This window comes from Myripristis murdjan, chromosome 21 (genome assembly GCF_902150065.1).
Source record: "Myripristis murdjan chromosome 21, fMyrMur1.1, whole genome shotgun sequence".
Lineage (NCBI taxonomy): Eukaryota > Metazoa > Chordata > Actinopteri > Holocentriformes > Holocentridae > Myripristis > Myripristis murdjan.
The window spans coordinates 886,829-912,041 of NC_044000.1; the positions used below are offsets into that span (position 1 = coordinate 886,829).

Consider the following 25,213-nt stretch of genomic DNA (forward strand, 5'->3'; position numbering starts at 1 on the left):
GTGGTGTGTAAGTGAGGGTGTGTGCAGAATCCCATGCAAAGTGAATCACTGGGCAGAATCTTTATATTGAAAGAAGAAAGTGATAGCCCAGTCCTGAACTGCATTGACCTAAATAAACATCGCACAAAAAGTAAGGAAATTTGTGTTTGGTAGATTATTTCTTTGTTGTAGCAATGCTTCTTGGCAATAAATCTTATGCTGTTGGAAAGCCTGTTTATTTCCCTTTTAAATGGTGCCACATTTGTAAGAAACATGCATTTGTGGGACGAGCAGCAGAGCTGAGTATGTGGGTTGTGCCCATGAAAAATTTGCCAAATCTTCTCTGCCAATGCCTAACAACTTATTCTGCCGACTCTTTTTTGATGTTTGGTGGATTGGATGATTGAAGTTTGAAGAAACAAGACATATTGGCAATTTAACAATGTATTCATGTAACAAACAGGAGCCTCAGTAGCGTGTGGAAGAACCATAGACAGCCACAACAGCCTGGCACCTCCTCCTCATGCTGGTCACCAGCCTGCTCACACACTGCTGTGGGATGGCATCCCATTCTTCAACCAGCATTTGTCGCAAGTCAGCCAATGTGATTGTGTTGGTCCCTCTGGCATAAACAGCACGGCCAAGCTGATCCCACAAGTGTTTAATGGGGTTGAGGTCAGGACTGCTGGCAGGCCATTCCATCCTCTCCACTCCCAAATTCTGGAGGTAGTTTCTGATAAACCCTGCTCTGTTGGGGCGAGTGTTGTCATCATGGAGGATAGAGGACACAACCACGTTGGCTGGGGTACCAGAAGCTCAAAACAAAAGTCAATAGCAACAGCAAAATAAGCCGTTAGGCCCTGGCAGAGATTTGGCAAATTTTTCATGGGCGCTGCTGCTCATCCCACAAATGCATGTTCCTTACAAATGTGGCATCATTTCACTGATTCTTGGGAATTTGGATAAAACAGGTTTTAATTTTTGAAAAAAAAAAGTGTGTTAAATTACAAAATCTGAAGGTATATCATTATAGGCCAAGGTCTTGGCTGTTCAGCAATGTACCGGTGCAACCTCCTCATTTTGCATTTTTTTCATAAAATAGGTTTTTCCAGTTATTAGGCTACTTTGTTTTTGTCAACACCGTCACCGTAATGTTTTTTTTTTTTTTTAATTTGAAAAACATATTTTTGTATTCAAGAGACTAATACTTTAATAACTCAACAGCACCAAGAAACATATTGTAAGCATATTCATTTAAAACAAATATAACTGTCTCTGACGGTGGTGACACTAATCTGACGGTGGTGACAGTGGCCTCATTACAACATACAATTCCAAAATTTATACCACTCAAGTCAATGGCTTCTTGCTTAACAACTTTATTTAACTATTTGGTACAAAAAATAACAATCCTGAGCACTGTTATAAGCATTTTTCAGACTTCAGTCATCACCGTCACACAGAAAACCTGACGGTGGTGACGTCTGACGGTGGTGACAAAAACCTGCTCTTTCACATGATAAGCATGAGTTGTTCACATTAGCCAGCTTGTTTCCCCCCTGTTGCTACCTGCATCAGACCTCTTCTTAAAAAGTATACATTTATTCCATAATCTAATTTAATATTTTTTATACAGAAGTGACGGTGTTGACAATTTATGGTTGTGACAGTAGCAGTGTCCCAAAATATGAAGAGATTTAAGAGAAAATAGAAAACTTCCAGGAGCCTGAGCGGTCTTGAAGCATGCAGTAGAGCTGAAGGTTTGAAAAGGGCTCCTCAGGAATGTAATTGACCTTGTAGTTTTTTTATTATTATTTTTTAAATAAATATCTGATGGTGGTGATGAATATCTGGGACACATTTTGAGCAACCACAAAATAATAGTAAATATTGTTCAAAACCCATGGTTTGTAGTTTTTAATACATATTATGATGTACTCTTTCATGTGGTAAAGATATTATTCAATGAAATTATTAATTTTTGTTGTTTTAATCAAGTTGAAATGATTATCTCCTATCCGAGGACAACTGGTTTTGTAGGCCATGGGCCAACATATAATCATTAAATTAATACAAATTAAAAATAAACCTATAAAAGAACCTTACAAATGTGCAAAGGACCCCCTGATTATGCCCTTGATTCTTTTTATTCATTAAAATGTTGTAAATTTCCAGCAGAAATAGCATTTTTCTTAGTGGGACGTGATTTATCCAAATTCTCAAGAATCAGTGATTTAAAAGGGAAATAAACAGGCTTTCCAGCGGTATAAGATTTATTGCCAAGAAGCATTGTTACAACAAAGAAATAATCTACCAAACACAGATTTCCTTACTTTTTGTGTGATGTTTATATTAAAGCAGCTTAATTGCAGGAAGTTTTAGGACTAGTTATATGAAGTTGCAAACTCTTTTTATTAGACCATGTTCATTCTGGAAAGCAGAGAGTTAAGTGAAACACCTTTGATATGAAGACAAGAGGAATGTAAATGCTGCACTTCAGTGTGTATCCTCTACAACAGGGCTCTCTAATAAGTAGCTCGCCAGCTACCAATAGCTCTCTGCCTGTTTCTAAGTAGCTCTTCAAAACGTTTTATGTACAAAAGATATATATACACTCAGTGACCGCTTTATTAGTTACACCTGCACAATCTAATACAGTCCATAGTGTTCTGCCAGAAAGTTCACTTTTATGATAACTGCTCAGGTTTTCTTTTTGTCACAGTAATAGCTGTTCATTCAATTAGATGTTTGGCACTGAGGTTATAGTTAGTGCTGCTGTTTACTATTTGTTTACTATTGCTGCTGGTGTCGATGGGAGGCAAGACCTAAGATTTTTGCTCTTTCTCATATGTAATATGATTAAGATGCAATAAAAGTGAATCTGAATCTGTTGTAATGGACTGCATTTTCTTGAGAGGTGTTTCTAATATTCTGTCCCCCTCATGTATGTAAATAGAGAGGACAAAAAGAACACCTCCCTATGTAATGTAGTCCAGTACAAGACCTCTGCAAACTACAACCTCAATAAAACAAAAAAGAATTTACACATTCTCCACAATGTCAACAAAAACTGAACCTCATAAACTTTGTGAAAAAGTAGAATTTATGGCAGAGCTGTTGCATTGGACTGCATCAAATTGTACAGGTGGACCTGATGAAGTGCACACTGAGTGTATCAGTTAGTCAGTGTCAGTGCACTTTGGGACCCCTTCTTATTTCAGTCCAATATAATGCACCAGATGGCCCACCCATCGATGCGAACATCCACCAAGCAGCCCTTAAACTATCTGCTGTATTTGGCTCTACAGTCCTTTGTGAAGCAGCTTTTTCTGACATAGATGCCATCAAATCTAAATTCACAACACAGCTGATAGATGAACATTTAAATAACTGAAGATATTTGGAAAAAGCACTTCAACACATGCTTCTCTTGTGGACTTAATGCAGAGACATTCATCTACTAACTGTGAGAATGAGTGAATGCACATGTGAACTTTAAAATGATGATGAGCTTATGTGAAGGGAGATGATTTGTCATACACTAATAAGTAGGCTTTGTTAAGTGTTCTATGAAATTTGTGTGAATTTCAGGCCTGCGTTTTGATATGTTATGTCATGCAAATTTGATACATTGAAATTTCAGCTTGGATTCAGAAAATACATATCACATGCCTTTTTTTATGCAAAATGCAGGTTTTAGATAACATGTGATACATGCAAAAAAAATGCTTAATTTATCTGATATTGGGGTTAAAGTTGATTTTTGAGTGGTTTGATGCAATACCTGAATTAGTGTAAGTTATGTAAGACATGAGTAGCATTTTGTCAAAGTAGCTCTTGGATGAAAGAAGCTTGGAGATTCCTGCTCTACATGATCTTCGGAACAACGTCAGACTGCCACTAGGGGGCTCTCTCCTCTCTTCACACATGTCGTTTGAGCTGCGCACGCACCGCCGCGCTCTGTACTTTTCAGACGTGTCGCACTGGCTGATGGGATTGCTACGCCGCTATGTGGACATGTCCGCCATGTTTTCCATGGCGCAGAGAGCGGAGCAGCCGAGAAAAATAGCTGTTACGTCAAGTTAAACTCACTCAGAAATGGATATTTGCACGGGTTTCCAGACAAGCTGAAGCCTGTGATTTCTACTTTAATGGAAATTGTCGTCTGCCTGGTGGATTTGCATCGATATTTTGATCGTTTTTTGGCGGGATTAATGTTTCCTTCGTATTTTCTGTGATTACGGTAGCCGCAAACAATGAGTAAATTATCGTTCCGGGCGCGAGCGCTAGACGCCGCCAAACCTCTTCCGATATATCGCAGCAGAGACCTCCCAGACTTGAAGGACTGCGTGTCCATCAACCGGGCCGTGCCGCAGATGCCAACGGGGATGGAGAAAGAAGAGGAGCTGGTATGGTTCTATTTAAAATTAAAGATAATCTTTTGGGATCATCCGTGTGCTATGTGTGACAGTGGTATTCACGATTTATGTACGCAAGGCCTTGTGCGCACGTTGAGTGCTGAAAGACCCGGCCCCTAAATTTATGCCATCAGCGTACATACTAAGTACGTTCTACGTTTCTTTCGTACCGCCATTGAAGTTTGGGCGCACTTTGTTGCTGTGACGTCAGTATTTGTACGTAGTTCTCTTGGCGACTGGCGACGCAGACGGATGCAGCAGGCGTGCTCAGCTCTGCTGCCTCAGCTGTGGGACTCGTTGCCGGCCGAGGCCAGGAGAGGAGCTAGGACCTCTTCTGAGAAATCTGTGTGTCTTCAGTGCACCGTGGCGGTGTGCCAGCATATGTCCATAATTTCCTTCCCACTCTTAAAACTACGTTGGTCAAATGAACACTAATTAATTTGTAATTTTGCATCCACTGACCACAGTGACATGGGCTAGTTTGGGTCCTTGTGCAAGTTGCGTCCCACCCTCCTTGTTATACCTGTGTACTTGAACTTTGCATTAGTAAGGTTACAGTCAGTGAACTTAATTGTAACTTCTTGGCTATGCATAAAAAAAAAAAACCCAAACAAAACGTTTTTTCACCCAGCTGAAACCAAACAAGACACTGCTTGAAATGTAGTAGCCTGTATCAACAGAAGTGAATAAGGTTCCAAGTAGAGCTGCATGATATGAGAAAAATTTCATACCTTGACATTAATGCCAAATATCTCAGTAGCAATACAAGATGACTATAGGTTTACACTTACTTGAAATTTTAAGTGTAGCAACAGTGAAAATTAAGCTTTTTCTTTCTTTTCTTTCTTTCTTTCTTTTTTTTTTTTTTTTTTTTTTAGAAAATTCAATTCTTTCACAAAATATTTTATTGATCAGAACAGACTAATCACTCTCTTTGTCTGCATTTAAATAACTAAAATTCAAACATTTCGCTGCAATGCTTCAAGAATATTTTAAGTGTAACAACAGTGAAAACTGAGCATTCCTCCAAAAGAACAGTGTGATAATACCACCCAGCATAGTAAATGCAGTTACTTAACAAAATATTTTTTTGATCAGAACAGACCAATCATCTAACCCAAACCCTGGATTTGATACTGTCCATATTGTTGCCTTTTGAGATGCTAACATCACACATGTTCATATCTAGATAACAATATGATAATGATATATTGTTAAAGCCCAGTGCCAAGGTTTCAAATGTGAGACTAAAGCTGTTTCCCTAAAGTATACTACATACTCATTCTAACCAAGTCTTGAGTATGTAGTGTGTTCACATAAACTGAAATATCTGTAGAGGTTCATATTTTGTGTTTACTAGCTGTTTTTCACAGTATAAGTTTGCAGTAGCAGATATCCAGATATAGGTCACATGCCAATGCCATCAGCACTTCCATTTAGTAAAAAAACAGAGTGTTGTTGAATTTCTATTCATTGTGCTGTGGAGATGAGTGAAGAGTATGTGATGTTTGGTTGAACTACAGAATGATTAGATTAGATTAGATGACTTTATTAATCCCCAAAGGGCAATTCAGTTCAGCAATCTGCCAAGACCACACATACATAAACACACATACATATATACGCGTGGGTGCCTGCACACAGCAATACACTCAGTTAAAGCATACGAGACTACACAGTGGCCTCTGACAATAGGGGGAAAGAAATGAGTATGGTGAGCCATAAAAATCAGCAGACCGATAAGATCGAACAATAATAGATCAACAATAAATAAATAGGCACAATCAATGTTAGTGGTAAGTTTGTACGAAAAGTCATTCCCACAGGCTTGTGTCCAGGTTTAAGAGTCTTGTAGCAGATGGGATAAAAGATCTTGAGAGATGATTTGTTCTCCTAGGTGGGGCTTTGAGACGATGCCCTGAGGGCATAAGCTGGAAGTCAGCAGACAAAATATGGTCATGCTCTTCCATAATTGCCTTTGCCTTCTTGACCACCCGCTTGTCCCAAAGGGAACACAAGTCCTCCAGCTGCACCCTGATTATCTTTGAGCACACCTTCACAATATTGCTCAGACGATTTTTATCTTTAACACACAAGCCATTATGCCAACATATAAAGGAAAAGGTCAGAAGACTTTCAATGAAGGACTTGTAAAACAAGCACTGAACCCTACTAGAATGAGTTATGCTGCTGGGATGCAGGGTGTGGGTTTGAGTATGTAAGAACATGATGTGGTGCCCAAAATGTGCACTTGTCAGGGGAGTAACACCATGTTGACTGCCCTCTTCAGGAGCACCATCTTCAGAGGGCCATCTCAGCCCAGCAGGTGTTTAGGGAGAAGAAAGAGAACATGGTCATCCCCGTGCCTGAGGCTGAGAGCAACATCACTTACTATGACCGTCTGTACAAGGGAGAACTCAAGGTTCCCAAACAGCTCATCCACATACAACGTGAGTAGTAGTGTGTGTGTTTGTATGTGTATGTGTGTATAAAGATGGGTGACAATGAAAAACAGTGTCTTAGTAGGGTTTTGGGCCACTGCTGGGCCAACTCTCAGAATATGTTCAATGATCCTTGCCAGAGATTCTCAAAGTATCTGGAACTCTACTGGAGAAATGAAACATCAGTCTTCCAAAAGATTCCCCATTTGGTGTTTTCATGATGGTGGTGGAGAGTGTTGTCTAACATGTCAGTTCAACATTTCTCATAGGTGTTAAGTCGAACGGAGATCTAGTGAAAGGCCATATCATATGATTTACGTTAAGGGCGCAACGGATCGCAAAATTCACAGTTCGGATTTTATCACAGTCTTGGGTCTTGGATTGGGTCATTTTTCAGATCAGTCCCAAAAAAACATTTCAAACAAGGAACATATTTGTAAAACAGTTCTGACAAGAAACTTAGAAACTCTTCTGTTAAACACTTAAAACAAGGAGCTTATGCCTATGGTCTATCTTTTTCCCACATCATGCTGAGTGTTTCCCACAGGCTGAATGTAATGTGCAGGGTGTATGTATAAATTGTCCTTACTTAAATTAACAGCAGTAGCACTGTGTCCAGTGGAAACCAATTGTTTACTTGTTTACCCAGGAAATGTAATCAAAGCTCTACTTGAATGTTTGGTAGTTATAAAAATCTACAGTAAATTAAAAATAGTTTACTTCTTGTTTACAAACACTGTTGTACTTGCCAGTATGGAGCAAAGAATTTGAAGTTCAGCTTTCATTTTCACAGTTTACACGGATGGCTGTCCCACAGAACTTCATGTAAAGTGCGGGAGTGATTCTGACCAATTCTATAGGTGCATCTCCACACAGGATCTCTGGAGCTCAGTCAGACTGACTCTCAGATTCTTGGTAACCTTTCTTACTTAGGCCCTTCTTCCACGATTGCTCAGTTTGGCCAGGCAACTAGCCTTTTGAAGAGTCCTGGTTGTGCCAAACTTCTTCCATTTGAGAATTATGGAGGCCACTGTGCTCTTGGGAACCTTCAGTGCAGCAGAAAATTTTCGTAGCCTTCTCCAGATCTGTGCCTTGCAATAATCCTGTCTCTGAGCTCTGCAGGCAGTTCCTTTGACCTCATGGCTTGGTTTTTGCTCTGATATACATTATCAGCTGTGAGGCGTTCTATAGAGAGGCGTGTGCCTTTCCAAATTATGTCCAATCAATTTAATTTAACACAGGTGGACTCTAATCAAGGTGTAGAAACATATTAACAATGATCAAGAGAAATGGGAGGCACCCGAGCTGAATACTTATGTCAATGTGATATTTCAGTTTTTCCTTTTTTAATAAATTTGCAAAAATTTCAAAAATTCTGTTTTCAGTTTGTCATTATGGGGTTCTGAGTGTAGATTACTGAGAGAAAAAATGAAGTTAAAAACACTGAAGCATCAGGCTGCAACATAACAAAAGTGAAAAAAGCAAAGATGTTGATGGCGCTGGGCTTGGATAGAGGAGAATGGGAGCAATGTGGCAATAGATAGTTGCAGGATAGTTAATGGGGTTATTTTCAAATAACGTATATATGCTATATGATGACATTTGCCACATACATACCCCCCCACACCCCTGGAACAGAAAAAAGTTCAGGCTCAGGATTTTTTTCCACTATCAGCCCTGTAGATTCTCTCACATCACCAATATCATGCAGGTAACGTTAGGAACATTTATATATTACACTTGCCACGGTACACATCAGTATCATTTCTATTGTTCAGAACTTGAGGGCTTAACGTCATGATAAATCACGAACATTGAGACTCCTTTATCTAACATTACCTGGCTCTCTTCCTCGGGAACCTGAATGAGTCATTGCAGAAAATTACCTGACATTAAGCTATGTCGTTCCCTTTTTCAAAACATATGTGAAACGTAACACGTTAAGGCCAAACTGTGCATCCTTAACGTTAAACGTTACTGTCGGTAACAATGCAATGTTAACATTAACGATAACATTAGGGTAATTTCCACAGGCTTGAACAAAAAATGGATTAAACTTAATCTTGCTTAAGTACCTTTCTCTCGCCCTTTTCTCTCCCTCTGCGAGCGCAGCAGTAGAATCAAACAAGCGGGTGATGACTCCGGTGTTCATTTTTCAAAATTAAGTTAATTGCAGCGTAGTGTAACATTTCATGATATTTAAATGATAATTTCAAACTCTGATTATAGTAAGCATATGTGCGCAAATATAGGCTATGTGTATATCTATCTATCTATCTATCTATCTATCTATCTATCTATATATCCATTCGTACAATATACTTAAAATTGTTTTAACATCTGTGGAAAGAAATCATCATTTCGAAGGCGTGGCGGGTTTTATTTTGCTGTGGTGGTGCGCCACGATCAATTACAAGTAGTGGAAACCCTGCCATATTCATTTTTATTGCATGATATTGGATTTTTTGCAGATATGCGATATGCTGATATTCATTTTAAAGCCTTTATTGGTTGATGCTGATGGCATGCCATTGTTATCATGCATCCTTAGTTCACATGCGTGCTGAGCCATGAAGGGTGATCCAAATGGATCAGCTGAGCTGTGTTACACCTGTGATTTATATAATTTTCATCCTCATCAACCATATTGTTCCGGCGTTCAGGCCTGAAGTGTTCTCTTGATGGACCCCACACATGCATTTGGCCATTTGTCTAGAATATGGTGAAGTAGGGCTGTGCGATATGACCTGAACCTCATATCCCGATATGGGTAATTTCATATCCTGATAACAATATATATCACTATATAGCACATTTTCAGTAAATTGCAAGAATAAATAGTTTATGTAAACTGACCACATGGAGAGGCCTATTTCTTATTACATTTTGAATTATATACTTGAAAAATAAAAGGTACTTGTTTGTCTCGTTTTATTTGGAACCTATGTGCAAATTTTCAGTACAACAGTAAACAAAATATAAAGTATGTAAAATAGAAGTGTAATGATAGAATCAGTCTATTGGCGAACTGTATATGTGCTTCCCAGTGCTGGCACAATTTTGACCCAGGCAACAATAGTGCCATGCATGTGTTATATTGAGTGACACTTTTTCAGTCAATTACTTAGGCTTTTCTGTCAAAACACCACCATTCACTGCACGGGTGTGTGCCTCCTGCACCTCTCCAGAACTGTACCTGTATGTCGGGCGATGCAAGACTGCAGCTGTTGGTGAGACTTTTTTGTGCCGGTTGATGAAGGCAACATGATGTCAGTTTTCATGTCTCATCAAATGGCTGCAATTGAGGAGGTTTGTATATACTCCTGATCAAAATTTTAAGACCAGTTGAAAAATTGCAAGAATTTACATTTTGCACTGTTGGATCTTAAGAAGTGAGACAAAAAAAAAAATTTGAGTAAGCAATTTATTGCCAACCACCATTAAACTGAAATAGGCTGTTCATCAGCTGATCAAAAGTTTAAGACCACAGCCTTTAAAAGCCCAGATCTTTGCAAAAATGTGGATTCAGTGTCATTTTCTGTCAGGTATCCGCAGTGAAGTCTTGTGAATCTCTTTATTTGTGTAAACATATTATATTAGACATTTACTGCACAAGAAGCCCCAAAACAATGTTTCATTGTTTCAGTTCTGGTTGTGTCTTCTCATTAAGTGTTACCGAACCATAGGTCAAGTTAAGTTGATTGATGTTCAAGATTAAGTAAAATAAAATAATAAAAAAACTATAAAGCAAATGTAATTCTTGCAAGGGTAAGTCCCTGTGGGCATTGTTGAACAAAAAGCACTGGAGAACAAGGGCTAAAAAGACCCTAAACATTTTGTATCAGTGTGTCACGACTTGTGTTTGCATTAGTCTTGGAGCATAGAATGGCTGAAATGTCAAGTAGCCCTCTCATTGTATTTCAAATGGCCCTAAAATAATGGATTCATTATAAAAATAAATAGAAAGTAGCTGTCTTCCTGTCATAATAACTTAAGTGCGTAATTACATTCTTCTGTAATTTTGTGCATCAGATTTCAATGTAGTTGTGGCTATAGCCTCTGCTTTATTCCTTTCAATAAAAAAAAAACAACAAACATTCCAGAGGGCTGGAACTTTATGCCTTAACTGTTGTACTCTTCATTGGTGCATGATAATCCATAACCTTGAGAATTAAAAGTTGAGTGAAACACTGTGTAGTGTACTCAAAATTATCCTTAAGGTATGCCAGTTACCAAGGGACAGCATTAGGGCGGTCACTTTCTCTAAAACTCAGGTTCAAACAAATTTGAAGTGACATGCACCATGTTCAAAAGTATTTAAATGCGCCGCCCATTCAGTACCACATTGTGTTGCGCATGCAGTTTAACACTCATTTATTAATCTTTGTGTGGGTACATTCACAAGTCCTAAATTACATATGGGGTTCACATAGTTGAGCGTTGTTGGTGGTGACAGGTACACGTGCCTCATGGGAGATCCTTGCCTATATATTCATGCATATCTTGGCATCTTATAGGTGATGTCTTTTTTTAGGGCCCGAGCACTGTCCCAGTGCGAAGCCCTATTGTTTTTGTACCGTTTCTTTTTCTTCTCCTTCTTATTATTACGTCGCTTTAACGCTTAATTTGACCCCCTAAACATGCTCAAAAACTCACCAAATTCGGCACGCACATCAGGTCTGGCGAAAAATTTGATAAAATCAAAAATCGGACCCCCTAAGTGCAAAAATGGGCTCGGTAGCGCCACCTAGGGACGCAAAGGCAGCCGCTGCGGCCCACAGGAATGTGATAGAAAGACCAAACCAGCGCCGAAACGTAGATCTCATCAAGCCCGACATTTTTCGTGCTCGTGCCCCCCACCTAAAACCAACAGGAAGTCCGCAATTTGCATTTGAAAGTCACGTTTTCGCCCAAATTTGCACTTTGCATGAAATGTATCTCCGCCCAGGGTGTTAATTTTATTGGCTTGAACAGCTAATATATGACAGAGGACATAGTGCTTAACAAAAGTTCTTCAAGGTTCAGTATAATTTCGAACCGTTTGGATTTCAGAAGGCCTCAAAGTCAGAGTGTCCACAACCAGCGCCTCCACTTTTTCCCATGGACCCTGGTGGGAATAGCACAGAATGCTAGGGGCTAATTAGGGGCTGACTTTTACTTTAGTCAGCTTTCAGCTTTCAAACCGATGCCGATGGAAAGAGGACCACAATTCCTACAAAATTATGTATCATGGTGTGGATTGGAAAAAGTGTGTGTCCACTGTGAAGAGTTGTTTAACAGGTGGGACTCCGGTTTCTCTGCTCTGCACTGTTCTCCCTCCCCTCCTCCACTCCTCTGACTCACAGTAGCTGCCTGCAGCCTTCTCCCAATACACACTCACTGGGAAGGAGCAGTAACAACTCTGTGTGTGTGTGCTTAATGCCACAGCCACCGGGCACAAGTGGGCACGAGGCGGCACGGGTGCGAGGGTCCGTCCAACGCTGCTTGCAGCTTTAATTTTTTTTTTTTTTTTTTACAAGATTTTGGCAAGAGGCCTGTTGAAGCTGAGTGTGCCAGTTCTGATGAATAGTAGGCAGTCAGATGACAGTGTGGACTTGACATTGCTCCACTTGTCTGTTGTCCCACCACAGTCTCATTTGCGTGGCAAGCTAACATTAATGAGTCTGTAGATTTGTTGTTGTTGTAGAGTAAGACAGTTGGCAAACAGCTTCATCTTGGTTAGTTACTTTGTGATCTAGAGGAAGAACCCAAACTACTGTACTTTGGCCACACCCCCTTTTGTAACTTAATTGGCATCATTGGACTCAGCAGAGGTTCCTTTCTTTTTTAATGGTGTAGGTTAGTCCTGCCATCTCGCTCTGTTGTTCCTTCAGTTCATTGGCTCCCAAAAAATCAGTCCACCCTTCAGCATTCTGTGTATAAGGCTGAAATTTCCGATGGAACACTCATTTTTGGGGGGAGGGAGTTATTAAGCTGATACAGCTCAAAGAATGATTAGGCTACCACAACTAAATAAATACATAGATAAATATTTCAACTAGACTGTTTACAAATAACAAGAAGAATTGGTAGATAAATAAACAGTATGAAAAAGATAGTGGACTCATTTCAAAAGGACTACTGCACAAAGCACTAATATAATAAATAATACCCCTTTTCCACCAAAGCGGTTCCAGGGCTGGTTCGGAGCAAGTGCCTGACTTAGCACTGTTTTTTTTGTTTTTCCATCGCCCAAGCACGGGCCAAACTGGTTCCAAATCGGTTCCAGGCAAGCACCAACTCTGAACAAGGGCTAAACAGGGGCCAGAGAAAGAGCCGATGACGCGACCCACCACATCATTGTTGGGCGGGGTTACAGACCCAAACGGGAACGGTGAATACTATAAACGTATAGCGTATATAACGTAGTCGTTGTTCGTTCCGACCATGAAAACAACGGTTAGCAATAATTGCGTTTTTCGCCTCTGGGCCACATTGTAGGCTTGTAAACATACGAGCAGTATTTGCATCGCTCCGATGGCTCGTCTATGTTTGTTATTGTGATTCCGAGCGAGCGTCTCGCACACCCACGTGATCACGTTTTACGCTGACGTAATGACATGGCTCTGACTTGGCTCCGCTTGACTCTTGGCTGATGGAAAAGCAAACCTGTTCTTTGTTGGAACCAGTGAAGCACTGGCTCTAGCACCAGCACCGAACTAGCACCAGGTGCTTTTTGGTGGAAAAGTGGCATAAGTAAATCTCCAGGTCTCAAGGAGTATTGTAAAGAAGTAGCAAATATGTACAAACACCAATCACAAAAGAGTGTAAATAGACATTCACAAGGAATTACCACAAAAATATTGTAATGATATTGATATTACTATTACAGTGATAATAAGTAGGTAGTAGGTAGGTTGTAGGTAGTGAAAACAATCATAGTAGTAGTGTAGGATCATAGGGCCTATGTTACAACAAAATACAGGCTTTTGTTGTAACTTAGGCAAAAATGCAGTGTTGAAGACTGTGTAGTGTCTGGTAAATTGCAAAATATCTTGAAAAAGATTGCTTTAGCGAGATGGCAGGACAAACCTACACCATTTAAAAAAAGAAAGAAAGCAACCTCTGCCGAGTCAAATGATGGCTCACAGAGACTGCAGTATTTTGTGCCATTTGACTTCGCAGAAAAAATACAATTTCTCTGAAGGTTAAACATTTAGAAGCAATGGCCATTACATAATCCTGTACTATCAAGTATTTATCCAGCACACTACTGTGTTAAGTTTTATTGTAATTATAGTTGAAGTAAAATTCCAAATTGGGAAAAGCTCTGCCCACTTCACAACTCTATAGGCTTATTTTCAATATGGCAGTCTGTACATACAATCAGTGAGAATGGATGATTGTTGTGTCATCTCTACTTGTATCCATATTTCCTCTATCACAAATGTCATTACTTTTTTAGGAACATAGGTCACTCCTTTACCATTCCCATTATTCTTCCTAATAACATTGAAGAGCTCAGAGGAAATCATTTTGTTGGTACCCACATGGTCCCCAAGTATGGGTTAAAGTGATAAGACATGGATAAAACATGGATAGTGCACATCATCAAATCAGAGATCACATGTTTTATTTGGCAAGCTACAGACGCTGATATAGGCCTAGTGCAGACCTTTTTGTTCAGTAAACAGCAAGTGCTCTTCCGTGATTCACAACATGAGTTAGACAGATATGAACCCTTCGAATCATTGTGCAGGTTTAAAATGATAACACTGTGGTTGTTGATTATTGATATATAATATTGACAGCAAGTAAACCAAGCCTTGCATGACACTGCACAGTGTTCCTGGACACGTTGGGTACAGCTTCCATCACTAATTATTCATCCCAAGGTCCGAAAGTTTACCTAAACTCTCTACCTTTGCACTTGTGCAGCATGCCACATGGCACTCTTGGCTGTGCTGAGTGCCATGTGGCATGCTGAGTTGCATTTCCATTACCAGTTTAAGTGTGCCAGGTTGTGTTGAACCGTGCTTGAGATTGGCGGTCTCCAGAGTAGGGCCAAATTGAGCCGGATTCATCCTCAAGTGGGCTGTCATGATATCAGAGGGCTTTGTCATTCATTAATTAGAGAGAAATGGAACAGCTTTGAAACAGAGGTGCTCACAACCAGGAAGTCCCTATAGCAACACCTGTGAAAGTTGTACTGTAGTTGATAATCTAACTATGCAAAAAATACATGGTGTTTATGAAGTCTCTTTGCAATTTAACGAATTTATTGCAAAAGCAAATGAATAGACAAATCTGTGGAAATTATTACAAAATGAGGAGTAGATATTGAAGTTTGTTTTTTTTTTTTGCCTCATTCAATACACCTCTATAAGGGCAGCATTAGTTGCACAAAGCACGTCAAGACGGTACTCAATTTCTTGCCATGTTCGCTGTAGCATAGCCTCATCAATGGTGGCAATGGCATCAGTGATCTTTTGCTGAAATACGCAAATGCAATGTGATTAAAACTTTGATAACCACTGACTACGTTTACATGCACACCATATTCCGGTTCGGGTCAATATTCCGGTTAAGGTATCTGCGCTGCGGCAACTGGAATATTCCATTTACATGTTACTTGGCATGTTCCCGTGTTTTGGCGTATTCCACTCTCTTACGTAATGCGACAGTCAGCCGCAGAGGGCAGCAGTACACGTATAGGCGTCTGGTCTGCCGGAAATACAGGAGAAGTAGTCTTCTTCTTCTGTCGCTATTTCTGTTTTTTCTCCCATCGATGTACTCCTGATACACTATATTGCCAAAAGTATTCGCTCATCTATCCAAATCATTGAATTCAGGTGTTCCAATCACTTCCATGACCACAGGTGTATAAAATCAAGCACCTAGGCATGCAGACTACTTCTACAAACATTTGTGAAAGAATGGGTCGCTCTCAGGAGCTCAGTGAATTCCAGCATGGTGCTGTAATAGTAATGTAATAGGATGCCACCTGTGCAGTAAGTCCAGTTGTGAAACTTCCTCGCTACTAAATATTCCACAATCAACTGTTAGTGGTACTATAACAAAGTAGAAGCAATTGGGAACGACAGCAACTCAGCCACGGAGTGGTAGGCCACATAAAATCACAGAGCGGGGTCAGCGGATGCTGAGACGCATAGTGCGCAGAGGACGCCAACTTTCTGCAGAGTCAATAGCTTGAGACCTTTAAACTTCATGTGATCTTCAGATTAGCTCAAGAGCAGTGCGTAGAGAGCTTCATGGAATGGGTTTCCATGGCCGAGCAGCTGCATCCAAGCCTTACATCACCAAGCACAATGCAAAGCATCGGATGCAGTGGTGTAAAGCACACCGCCACTGGACTCTAGAGCAGTGGACACGTGTTCTCTGCAGTGACGAGTCACGCTTCTCCGTCTGGCAATCTGATGGACGAGTCTGGGTTTGGTGGTTGCCAAGAGAACGGTACTTGTCTGACTGCGTTGTGTCAAGTGTAAAGTTTGGTGCAGGGGGGATTATGGTGTGGGCTTGTTTTTCGGGAGTTGGGCTTGGCCCCTTAGTTCCAGTGAAAGGAACTCTTAATGCTTCAGCATACAAAGACATTTTGGACAATTTCATGCTCCCAACTTTGTGGGAACAGTTTGGAGATGGCCCCTTCCTGTTCCAACACGACTGCGCACCAGTGCACAAAGCAAGGTCCATAAAGACATGGATAAGCGAGTTTGGTGTGGAAGAACTTGACTGGCCTGCACAGAGTCCTGACCTCAACCCGAGAGAACACCTTTGGGATGAATTAGAGCGGAGACTGCGAGCCAGGCCTTCTTGTCCAACATCAGTGTTTGACCTCACAAATGCACTTCTGGAAGAATGGTCAAAAATTCCCATAAACACACTCCTAAACCTTGTGGAAAGCCTTCCTAGAAGAGTTGAAGCTGTTATAGCTGCAAAGAATGGGCCCACATCATATTAAATCCTATGGTTTAAGAATGGGATGTCACTCATGTTCATATGTGTCTGAAGGCAGCCGAGCGAATACTTTTGGCAATATAGTGTATATAAGTGTTTGATTAGCTGAAGGCAGACTGCAGTCTCCTCCTCACTCCAAAAATGCTGGCTCTTGCTGCTTTTCACCATGCTGTTCGCCATGTCGTTCTCCCCGCTTGCAGTAACCATAGCAACAAAGACACCCCAGGACTCATTGTGAATCGAGCATGCACAGACGTAACTGACTATTCCGGTACGGGGCATTTTCCAATTAAGGTGTTTACATGGCACAATATTCTGGTTTGAACAGGCATATGCCAGGGGTCTTATTTGGAATTTTCTCCAACTGGAATATGACCTTAATCAGGTTTGGTGCGTGTTTACATGACTCATGCGCAACCAGAATATTGCGGATATTCCGAATAATACAGGAATATGGTGTGCATGTAAACATACTCACTGAGTACATAGAACAGACCTGATTAACATATCTCATCAATTGCTGTAATTTTCATGCGTTTTTGAAAAAGTATTCATCTGTCACAGCTCTTTTGAGTTTGTCTTATCTATCTATCTATCTATAAATAAAACACTTGAGTGTTGCACTGGTAGACAATGGAGGACAAACTGGTCAGCATACCCACAGGTGGCCATTGGGTATGTGGCCCCACCTGTGGGGTGGGGCCACATATCCCTGCCCTTTTGGGCTCAGTTGCCAAGTCAAACCCAATAGAGCCAAACCATCACGTGTGTGGAAAAAGACTGTAGGGCTTGATTTAGACCCAGACCCTTTCCCTACGATCACTTGTAGAAAGTAATTTTTTTGTGTAGTCCTTGGCAGTTGATGGGACAGTATACTTAGGACAGTATACTTAGTGAAATGCTATTCAGTCTTACTGTGCAGTGTTGCAGATCACACTAAACATTCTCAGTATCATTCCCAATCTCTGAATTGAAAAATCAATAGGCTGAAATTGGGACAAGATTAACTGTGCAGCCCAAATACGGCTACACATAGAAGGTGATACATACAGTAATCAAAAATATAGGCTTTTGTTGTAGCACAGGCAAAAATGCAGTGTTGAAGACAGTGTAGTGTCTGGTAAATTGCAAAATATCTTGAAAAAGATTCCTTCACTCTCACTGTTTCATTCAACACTAATTTGTTTCTTAGGAGTCAGCATTAACTTTTGTCTTAACCTGTGCTGCCCAAATACCCAGGAAGCCACATTATACCACATAAATACAGGGGGCGGGCATCTCAGGTTAAAATGCTATTCAGTATTCATGGGGAGCTATTAAACAGTTTTGTCACATACATTTTTTTTTTTTTTTTTTACAATTGTGACCCATTCCTTTATCTAGGAAGAGGACAAGTGTAATTACAGTTTATGGGAGTGACTGCTTTGGCATTTTGGTGCTCCATCTACACTGCACTACACTCAGGTGTTGATCACAGGCAGGACACATGTAGACCTGCGCTCTTCACTATTTTACAACCAGTTACATTTTTAGAAAAGAGAGAGACCTCCAAATGATAGTTACCTTTCACAGAGGCAAGTTCACCAATGGAGAGCAGCAGACCAGCTCATGGGTTTACAGAGGGGCTCTACATTCCCACTTGTATGTCCTTTTCTTTCCTATTCTTTCCTATTCTTTCCCATCTTCAGGCTAACATGAGTTTGTTTTCTTCCTCCAGCCCTGGGTCTGGACAATGAGCAACCAGACTACGACATGGACTCGGAGGATGAGACGCTGCTCAACAGGCTCAACCGCAAAATGGAGATCAAACCTTTACAGTTTGAGACAATGGTGGACAGGTTGGAAAAGGCCAGCGCAAACCAGGTATGCAGTAATTGAGGTTACACAAATCTTACCTACAAGCAGATGGCTTGCATTGGCTCAGTCTTCTTTCTAAGTGCCGAGACACACCAATCCCAGTTCAAAGAAGAAGCGCACACAGAGACATATGGGCAGATTGCTTTGTGTCCCCTCACATCTCCTGCTAAAAGTTGTCAACACATAACCCAGATTAAAGCTTAGGCCAGACATGCAGCATATTTCTGTGCCTGCGCTGGAGGAAATTATTCTACATGCCACAAAGGGGCGGTAGTCTCAAAAAAGTAATAGGGAACCCTAGGATTAGAGTGATGAGGATTGTTTTCCAAGGAACAGGATCACAATGTCCTGAGACCCTGTTCTCACTGAACTGCATCCTTAGGCCAGACAAAAAAAAAAAAAAAATTCTGGGTTCCGGTTCCCAACCGAGTGTCCCATTTACCCCCCGAGTCAGGTTATTTTATTGGCCTCTGTGTAAAAATAAAAATAAAAGAATAAAATGGCTTTTATTTTGATCTATGTTGCACTCGCCTTATTTGTGATGTTCTCGGGTAACTTTGGAAAATAACTTCATGGAATCACGCGCTACCGACAGCACTGGCTGGAAAGAATGGACCTCCGCACGGTGTGTGTGATTTGTCCTCGCAAACCACCAGCGAAAATAATCCGACTACAAGAGAAAACCTTTGCAGATGTAGTGAAAGAGGTGAAACAGTGCCATTGTAGATTTGGAAGCATGCAAACATGACGGATCCCCCATCATGTTTGCCTGCTGCCCCCACCGTGGAGCCTGGCTCTATGGTGGTGGGCGTGATGGGTGTATTCGACTTCAGGTACCTAGCGCTGCGATGCGAGCCAGAGACACCTCTCTCTGCTAGTAATAGCGCTGCTCCGTCCATTAAAAAGGTGGTAACTTATGCAAATATTGAACTAATTATATTTAATAAGCAACCCATGCATTACCGAAAATAAAAAAAAAGAATAAAATAAAATAAAATCTCTACCTACCCATCCTTCCCATGAATAAATAGAATTAATTAAATCCCCCCTACCCATCCTTAAAATGCTAAATAAAATTAAAAAATAAGATAAAATAAATTCCCTGCTCTCAGCTTCTTATCATTAGAGGTTGCATTGGGTTATATTATGATCCATTCAAAATCTATTCAGTAAGAAGTGGGCACTGGGCAAAGATAAATTATTATGGTAGTATGGTGTGTTCAAATGTGGTGTTGCAAATTTGTTTTCACAGCCCGTACCACACAGAAACATGCAGATAACCATATTGCAACATACAGATACATACAGAAAGGCTACATTTGAAGGACAAATTTTGGGGGAAATTTGTGTTTAGTAGTTGTATAGTGGTCTGAAATTGTTTTTGAAACAGTTTTTTTCTTTTTCACAAGAAGAATCTTTGTCATTTGAGAGGTTATATTCACTGTTGCATAAATTTGTACGATTGAATTTGTGCTCATTCAAATATAGTATAATGAAGGCCTAAAAGACTTTTTAAAACAATCTTATGCTTGTCAAGGCTCATTTTTGCTCCCTTTACATATGAAAATTAATATGGCCGTTTCAAACAATGTAACCATCACTGCCCTCATGCTTCCGTGTGTCTCTTTATATTGACATGTCTTCTTCATGTCTTGCTCATAGGTCGGTTTCTCTTGAACTATTTGCTGAGGTGGTGCTGCTCTGTTTCATCTGTATCCATAATCATTCTGAAAATGTGCAGAAATTTGGACGAAATGACCACAGAGTACGGACAGAAAGCTTCATCCGTATACGCACTTAATGTTGAGTATAAATTAATCTTTGGTCCACCTCCAGTCCACATTATCCCCCAGACATTAGCATCACTAGTCTGTCCTGGTGGATCTGTGTCTCTCTATAACTCAAATGTTAAATATGCGTTGTGCCTAAATGTAGCGTAATTGATGGTGTTTTCTATACCAACCTAGCCTACTGACAGTTTCACTAATTTGAACGTCTGTATTCATGTTCACTTTGCCTCCTGATGGTCACTGAATTTTCAACCGAGGCCATTATAGTTTATTTTCAAAAAGCTTATGACGGTGTCCAAAAACTCTATGATACTGTGTGTCTTGTGGATCAGTGTTTCATATCATTGAGAAAACCTTGGAATAAGTAATTGTAGGCATGCCAGAAAATATTGATAGATCAAATATCAATTGGCAGATGATTATATTACCTAATTTTGCAAGTAAGTACAATACAGTATTCTGGTCAAACTTAATTGATGCTCTTCATTTATTTTTGTGATATCATGTTATGGCCACATGAAGGCAGTGTGAAGTCATCCTCTGTACAGGCCTTGCGTATAATGGTGGGAAGCAAAGGCTGCAGCAACATGTGACTATAACTGGCTTTCACAGAAGCAATACAGAAAACATGGACATAAATGTTTGCTTGATCTCGGCTATTTCAATGTATGCCCTTTTGTCCTGCACCTTTTTGTTTTGGCATTATGATTAAAAGAATATTCTTTATGCTATGTCTGTGTCTGGTTAACATACAGGGTAGCCGTTTATCAAGATCGCAAAAAGAGAGTCCTAAGATGTCCAGTTTTAACTAAATTTTTGTCTTCATGATAACCAAAATGTGCCAGTTTGAATCTGCGTTTCACCAAATAAGACCATCAAAGACCATCAAAGTTATTGAAAAGTTCTTGATGTTGTTGATAATTTTTTTTGATAGGAACAATGCAAATATTTTTTTTTTAGCTCCAATACAGAGCATGAAACTTATGTCCTGCACATAGTTTAAAGCTGTTGCTAATTTTCAACTCTTGTCCCATTCATATGTGTTGTAAATGTATCTGAAAATTAAACAAATAAAATCCCAAATCTAAAAACATAATTCAACAATGTCATATTATCATGACATGCAAGCTGTACCCAACTCACAATTTCCAGAGCCCACATTTCAACATAACAAATCAGTGATACCGCCCCACCCCACAGCCATACGCATGTGCGTTACTGTGCTCCGCTCTCCTGCTCTGATGTGATTCCCTTTTGGTTGCTTTCACCAGAATGAGAACTATTAGTTATTTCAGTTCGTTTTAAAATGATTTGTTCACTTTAGGGATGTCACAAGAACTGATAATTCGCTACCAATTAGGCTACATGCCAGTGGTTCAAATATTTGATGGTACCCATCTTTCTATGGCACTGTAGGTACCAGATTTAGTTATTTAGATTTAGTTGTTATTTTGATTTAGCCCTCACTGGGTCATAACATATTATTCTGGAATTGAGGGGGGCAGTATTCATACGATTTACACTTGTGCAATTGTGTTCCAAAGAAGAATGCCTTCCAGTGGGCAAACAAACACATGGATGGATGGAAAGATGGAGCAGCAGCCTTGCCTCAGCTTGTCCAAAAGAAACCCAGCAAAAGTTGTGTGTTGAATGTTGTCGCGTTTGAGGCAGGTGCTTAGCGGATAATATTAATTTTGCAAAACAAAATATGCAAAGGGTGCTACTGAAGTTTTCCCTGAGTTTTCATTAAATAACATAAAATATTTTGTTTCTAAACACAGTATTTTATTATAACCTTTATTTTTCATCATTTTGATCCATTTAATATAATATATAAAATATGAATTCCTTTGGACACTCGTCCATCAGATTATGATTTTTGTCATTTAAGCACACGATAGATACAATACGATGCGATTGATAAGATGCACTACAAAGAAAAATATTAGTTCCTTTATATCAGCTGTACTGTCAGTATTCTGACTCTTCCCTCCCTGTCTTAAGCTGGTATCACTGCCAGAAGCCAAGCTGCTCCTCAATGAGGACGACTACCTCCTGAAGTCAGTGTATGACTACTGGGTGAGGAAGAGGAAAAACTGCAGGGGGCCTTCACTCATTCCGCAGATCAAGCAGGAAAAGAGGGATGGCTCGACCAACAATGATGCCTATGTGGCTTTCAGACGACGAACAGAGAAAATGCAGACCAGGAAGGTAGGATGGTTGTCGACTGTTAGATTGAGGGGTGTTGTAGCCAGTGTAATATCAGTTACCTTGGTATAAGGCTGGGCATTGGCACTTATTTTGTGATTCACTTCCAGTTCACACAATTATGTTGCAATCTGATTTTATTAAATACTGATTCGGTTAGGGATAATTTAGTTACAGTTAGATCCCTGCACAGGCCTAAAATGTATGCCCTAGCCTGGCCCTGGCCTTTGTCAGCTAATGAGGATCCAAATGAGAGTGAACATAGTACACATGTTATCATTTAGTCCTATGGTATCATCACTGGTGGGCCATATGAAAATCTTGAGGTCAGTTAGGGTGGAAAAATTAATCAAAATATTAGTGAAATTGCAATATGGTTAAGGGCAAGCTGCATTTTTTTTAAATTATGCCATTATAAATGAACTATTGTGGTCCTAGTATGGAGTAGCCCTGGCCTACAAATTGTATTTCCCAGATGTAAGATAACATGTTATTTTGGTACAGACCACAGCACAAATCACACCACCATCATTTTAATACCTTTTCCAATGAGAATGAAATTTACAACTAAAGACTAATTCCCACTAAAATTGTGAATCATATCACAGTTGATATACCTATTAAAGTACTTGCAATGTACTGTGATAATATTTCTTTTATTTTATTTAATGTTTTTACGTGCAGAGATTATCATCAGGTATCTCTCTTGCTCAGAACCGAAAGAATGACGAAGCTTCTTATGAGAAGATGCTGAAACTACGGAGAGAGTTCAGCCGAACGGTCACCATCCTGGAGATGATCAAGCGGAGGGAGAAGTCAAAGCGTGAGTTACTCCACCTCACCCTGGAGGTGGTTGAGAAAAGGTAAGGATAGGCTTGTGCTCGATCTCAGTTAACCAATCTTGGTAGCTTTTCCATATGACTGTGTAACCCCTTACCATTCTGCTCCTTTCTTTAGACAACAGTAGATACCAAATAGAAGTGTTGTTCATCATCTGAAAGCTGGGAACTTAAAGATTAATTTGTGATGCAGCACAGTCTGTGTCTCAAGTTATTCTAGTCAGAAATCTGTAATAAATATTGTGTTTCGGTTAAGTGCCTATTTATTTTTATATTCATTTGGAGCACATGTATCAAACTGGGGTAATCAGTCTGATTACCTCACCTTCAATAGAGAGAAGGGACTAATCAGTGAAATCACCTGGTGGAGTTTTTGGTTGGAATGGAAACCTGCAGCCTCGTGGCCCTCCATGGCATCAGTTTGAGACCCCTGATTTATAGTATATAAGGGTTAGAACATTGTGATAGGAGCTGTGGTAGCCATTTCCTTGCTCAATTATGTCAAATATTTAACCAATTTTGATCTCTCCAGAATTGATAAAAATGCTCAAATATCCCTCCCAAATACCACATTAGACCTTGAGGAACACCACAGTAAAATTCAAGATTTGATTTGGTGTCAAAAATTTTAGGCGGTGGGCCAGTGGATGATTTCGTGTATTTTGACAATCATTATTGAAGGAGGACTCAATTTTTTGTCAGCAACTTGTATAGTTTTCAACAACTGAATATATAAAACTTCACTTTTCAAAAAAATCACTACCAGTTCTCATGAGAGAAAATGAAACGGCTGCCTTTTTAATGAACCCCCTAACTGTTCTGTTTGTACAGGTATCTGTTGGGAGACTTCACTGGGGAGGTCCTGAATGAAGTCACTGTACCTCTGGCTGAAAAGCCTGTATATACAGCCCCAGTCACTCTCACCAATGGGAACCGCCACAAAGCTGAGCTCAAAACCAAGGTACCAGCCTTATATCAACCAGTAATGTCCTCAGATTAGGTGGGATTGTTAGGTCTTAAATGTGAAATGGTCATGTAATTTCTGCTTGTCCTTTTCAGTGTTGGCTAATCTCTTTCTTCTCCAGATGCACAAGACAGGTCTGATGCACCAGGTCTCCATAAAGGACGAGTTTCCCTTTGACTGTGTCAGGCCAAAAAAGAAGTACAGCAAAAGGGACAAGTTGTACACCCAGCGCCGGCCCGGTCGGCCCCCCAGCCAATATACCGTCAACAAGGCAGACATCAAACAGTATGATTTTCACAGCTCAGGAGAGGAGGACTATACACCACCACTGGTCAGTACCTCAAGCAGAACCAGGGAATATTAATTCCACTCAGAACCGGGATGAATAAGTATTACCCTGTTGCCCTGTCGACCAGTAGCTGGTGTTGTGCCCCTCTGGTGTTCCTGCCAATTCTCTTCTGGGCACTGCTCGTGTGTTTAGTCATGTCCCTACTCATCTTAGCCGCAGTGATGCCTGACAGGAGCTTCCATGTTGTAGAGAGGCAGGTTTTAGGCCAGTACTTGGTTGGGATTATTGACTTTTGGGGGTCTTTCATTATCAGGACTGTCCGACCTTGGGTCAGCCACTCTGGGTGGATCCCATCCATTAGCTCATTGTCTGCCATCCTGATGATTACTGGTTCTTGTTCTGGAAGATTGCTCAGATCTGTTCTCAGATCTGTCAGCCACTGGGCATTTGTGTTATGTGATGCCTCCTTGTCCC

At 40.3% G+C, this 25,213-nt stretch overlaps 1 protein-coding gene across 4 annotated transcripts in view; it reads left to right on the forward strand.

Moving 5' to 3' along the window:
• The first annotated feature begins 3,987 nt into the window (after positions 1 to 3,987).
• Positions 3,988 to 25,213, forward strand: part of epc2 (enhancer of polycomb homolog 2 (Drosophila)) — a 35,328-nt gene continuing 14,102 nt past the window's right edge. For 2 of the 4 annotated variants that reach the window (XM_030081214.1, XM_030081215.1), the window contains exons 1-7: positions 3,988 to 4,388; positions 6,688 to 6,847; positions 18,510 to 18,655; positions 22,444 to 22,650; positions 23,332 to 23,510; positions 24,318 to 24,447; positions 24,572 to 24,781. In XM_030081214.1, coding sequence (XP_029937074.1) covers positions 4,236 to 4,388; positions 6,688 to 6,847; positions 18,510 to 18,655; positions 22,444 to 22,650; positions 23,332 to 23,510; positions 24,318 to 24,447; positions 24,572 to 24,781 — 1,185 coding nt within the window. In that variant the 5' untranslated portion in view covers positions 3,988 to 4,235. The remainder of the gene's footprint in view (positions 4,389 to 6,687; positions 6,848 to 18,509; positions 18,656 to 22,443; positions 22,651 to 23,331; positions 23,511 to 24,317; positions 24,448 to 24,571; positions 24,782 to 25,213) is intronic. The other 2 variants (XM_030081216.1, XM_030081217.1) reach the window with 1 other exon arrangement.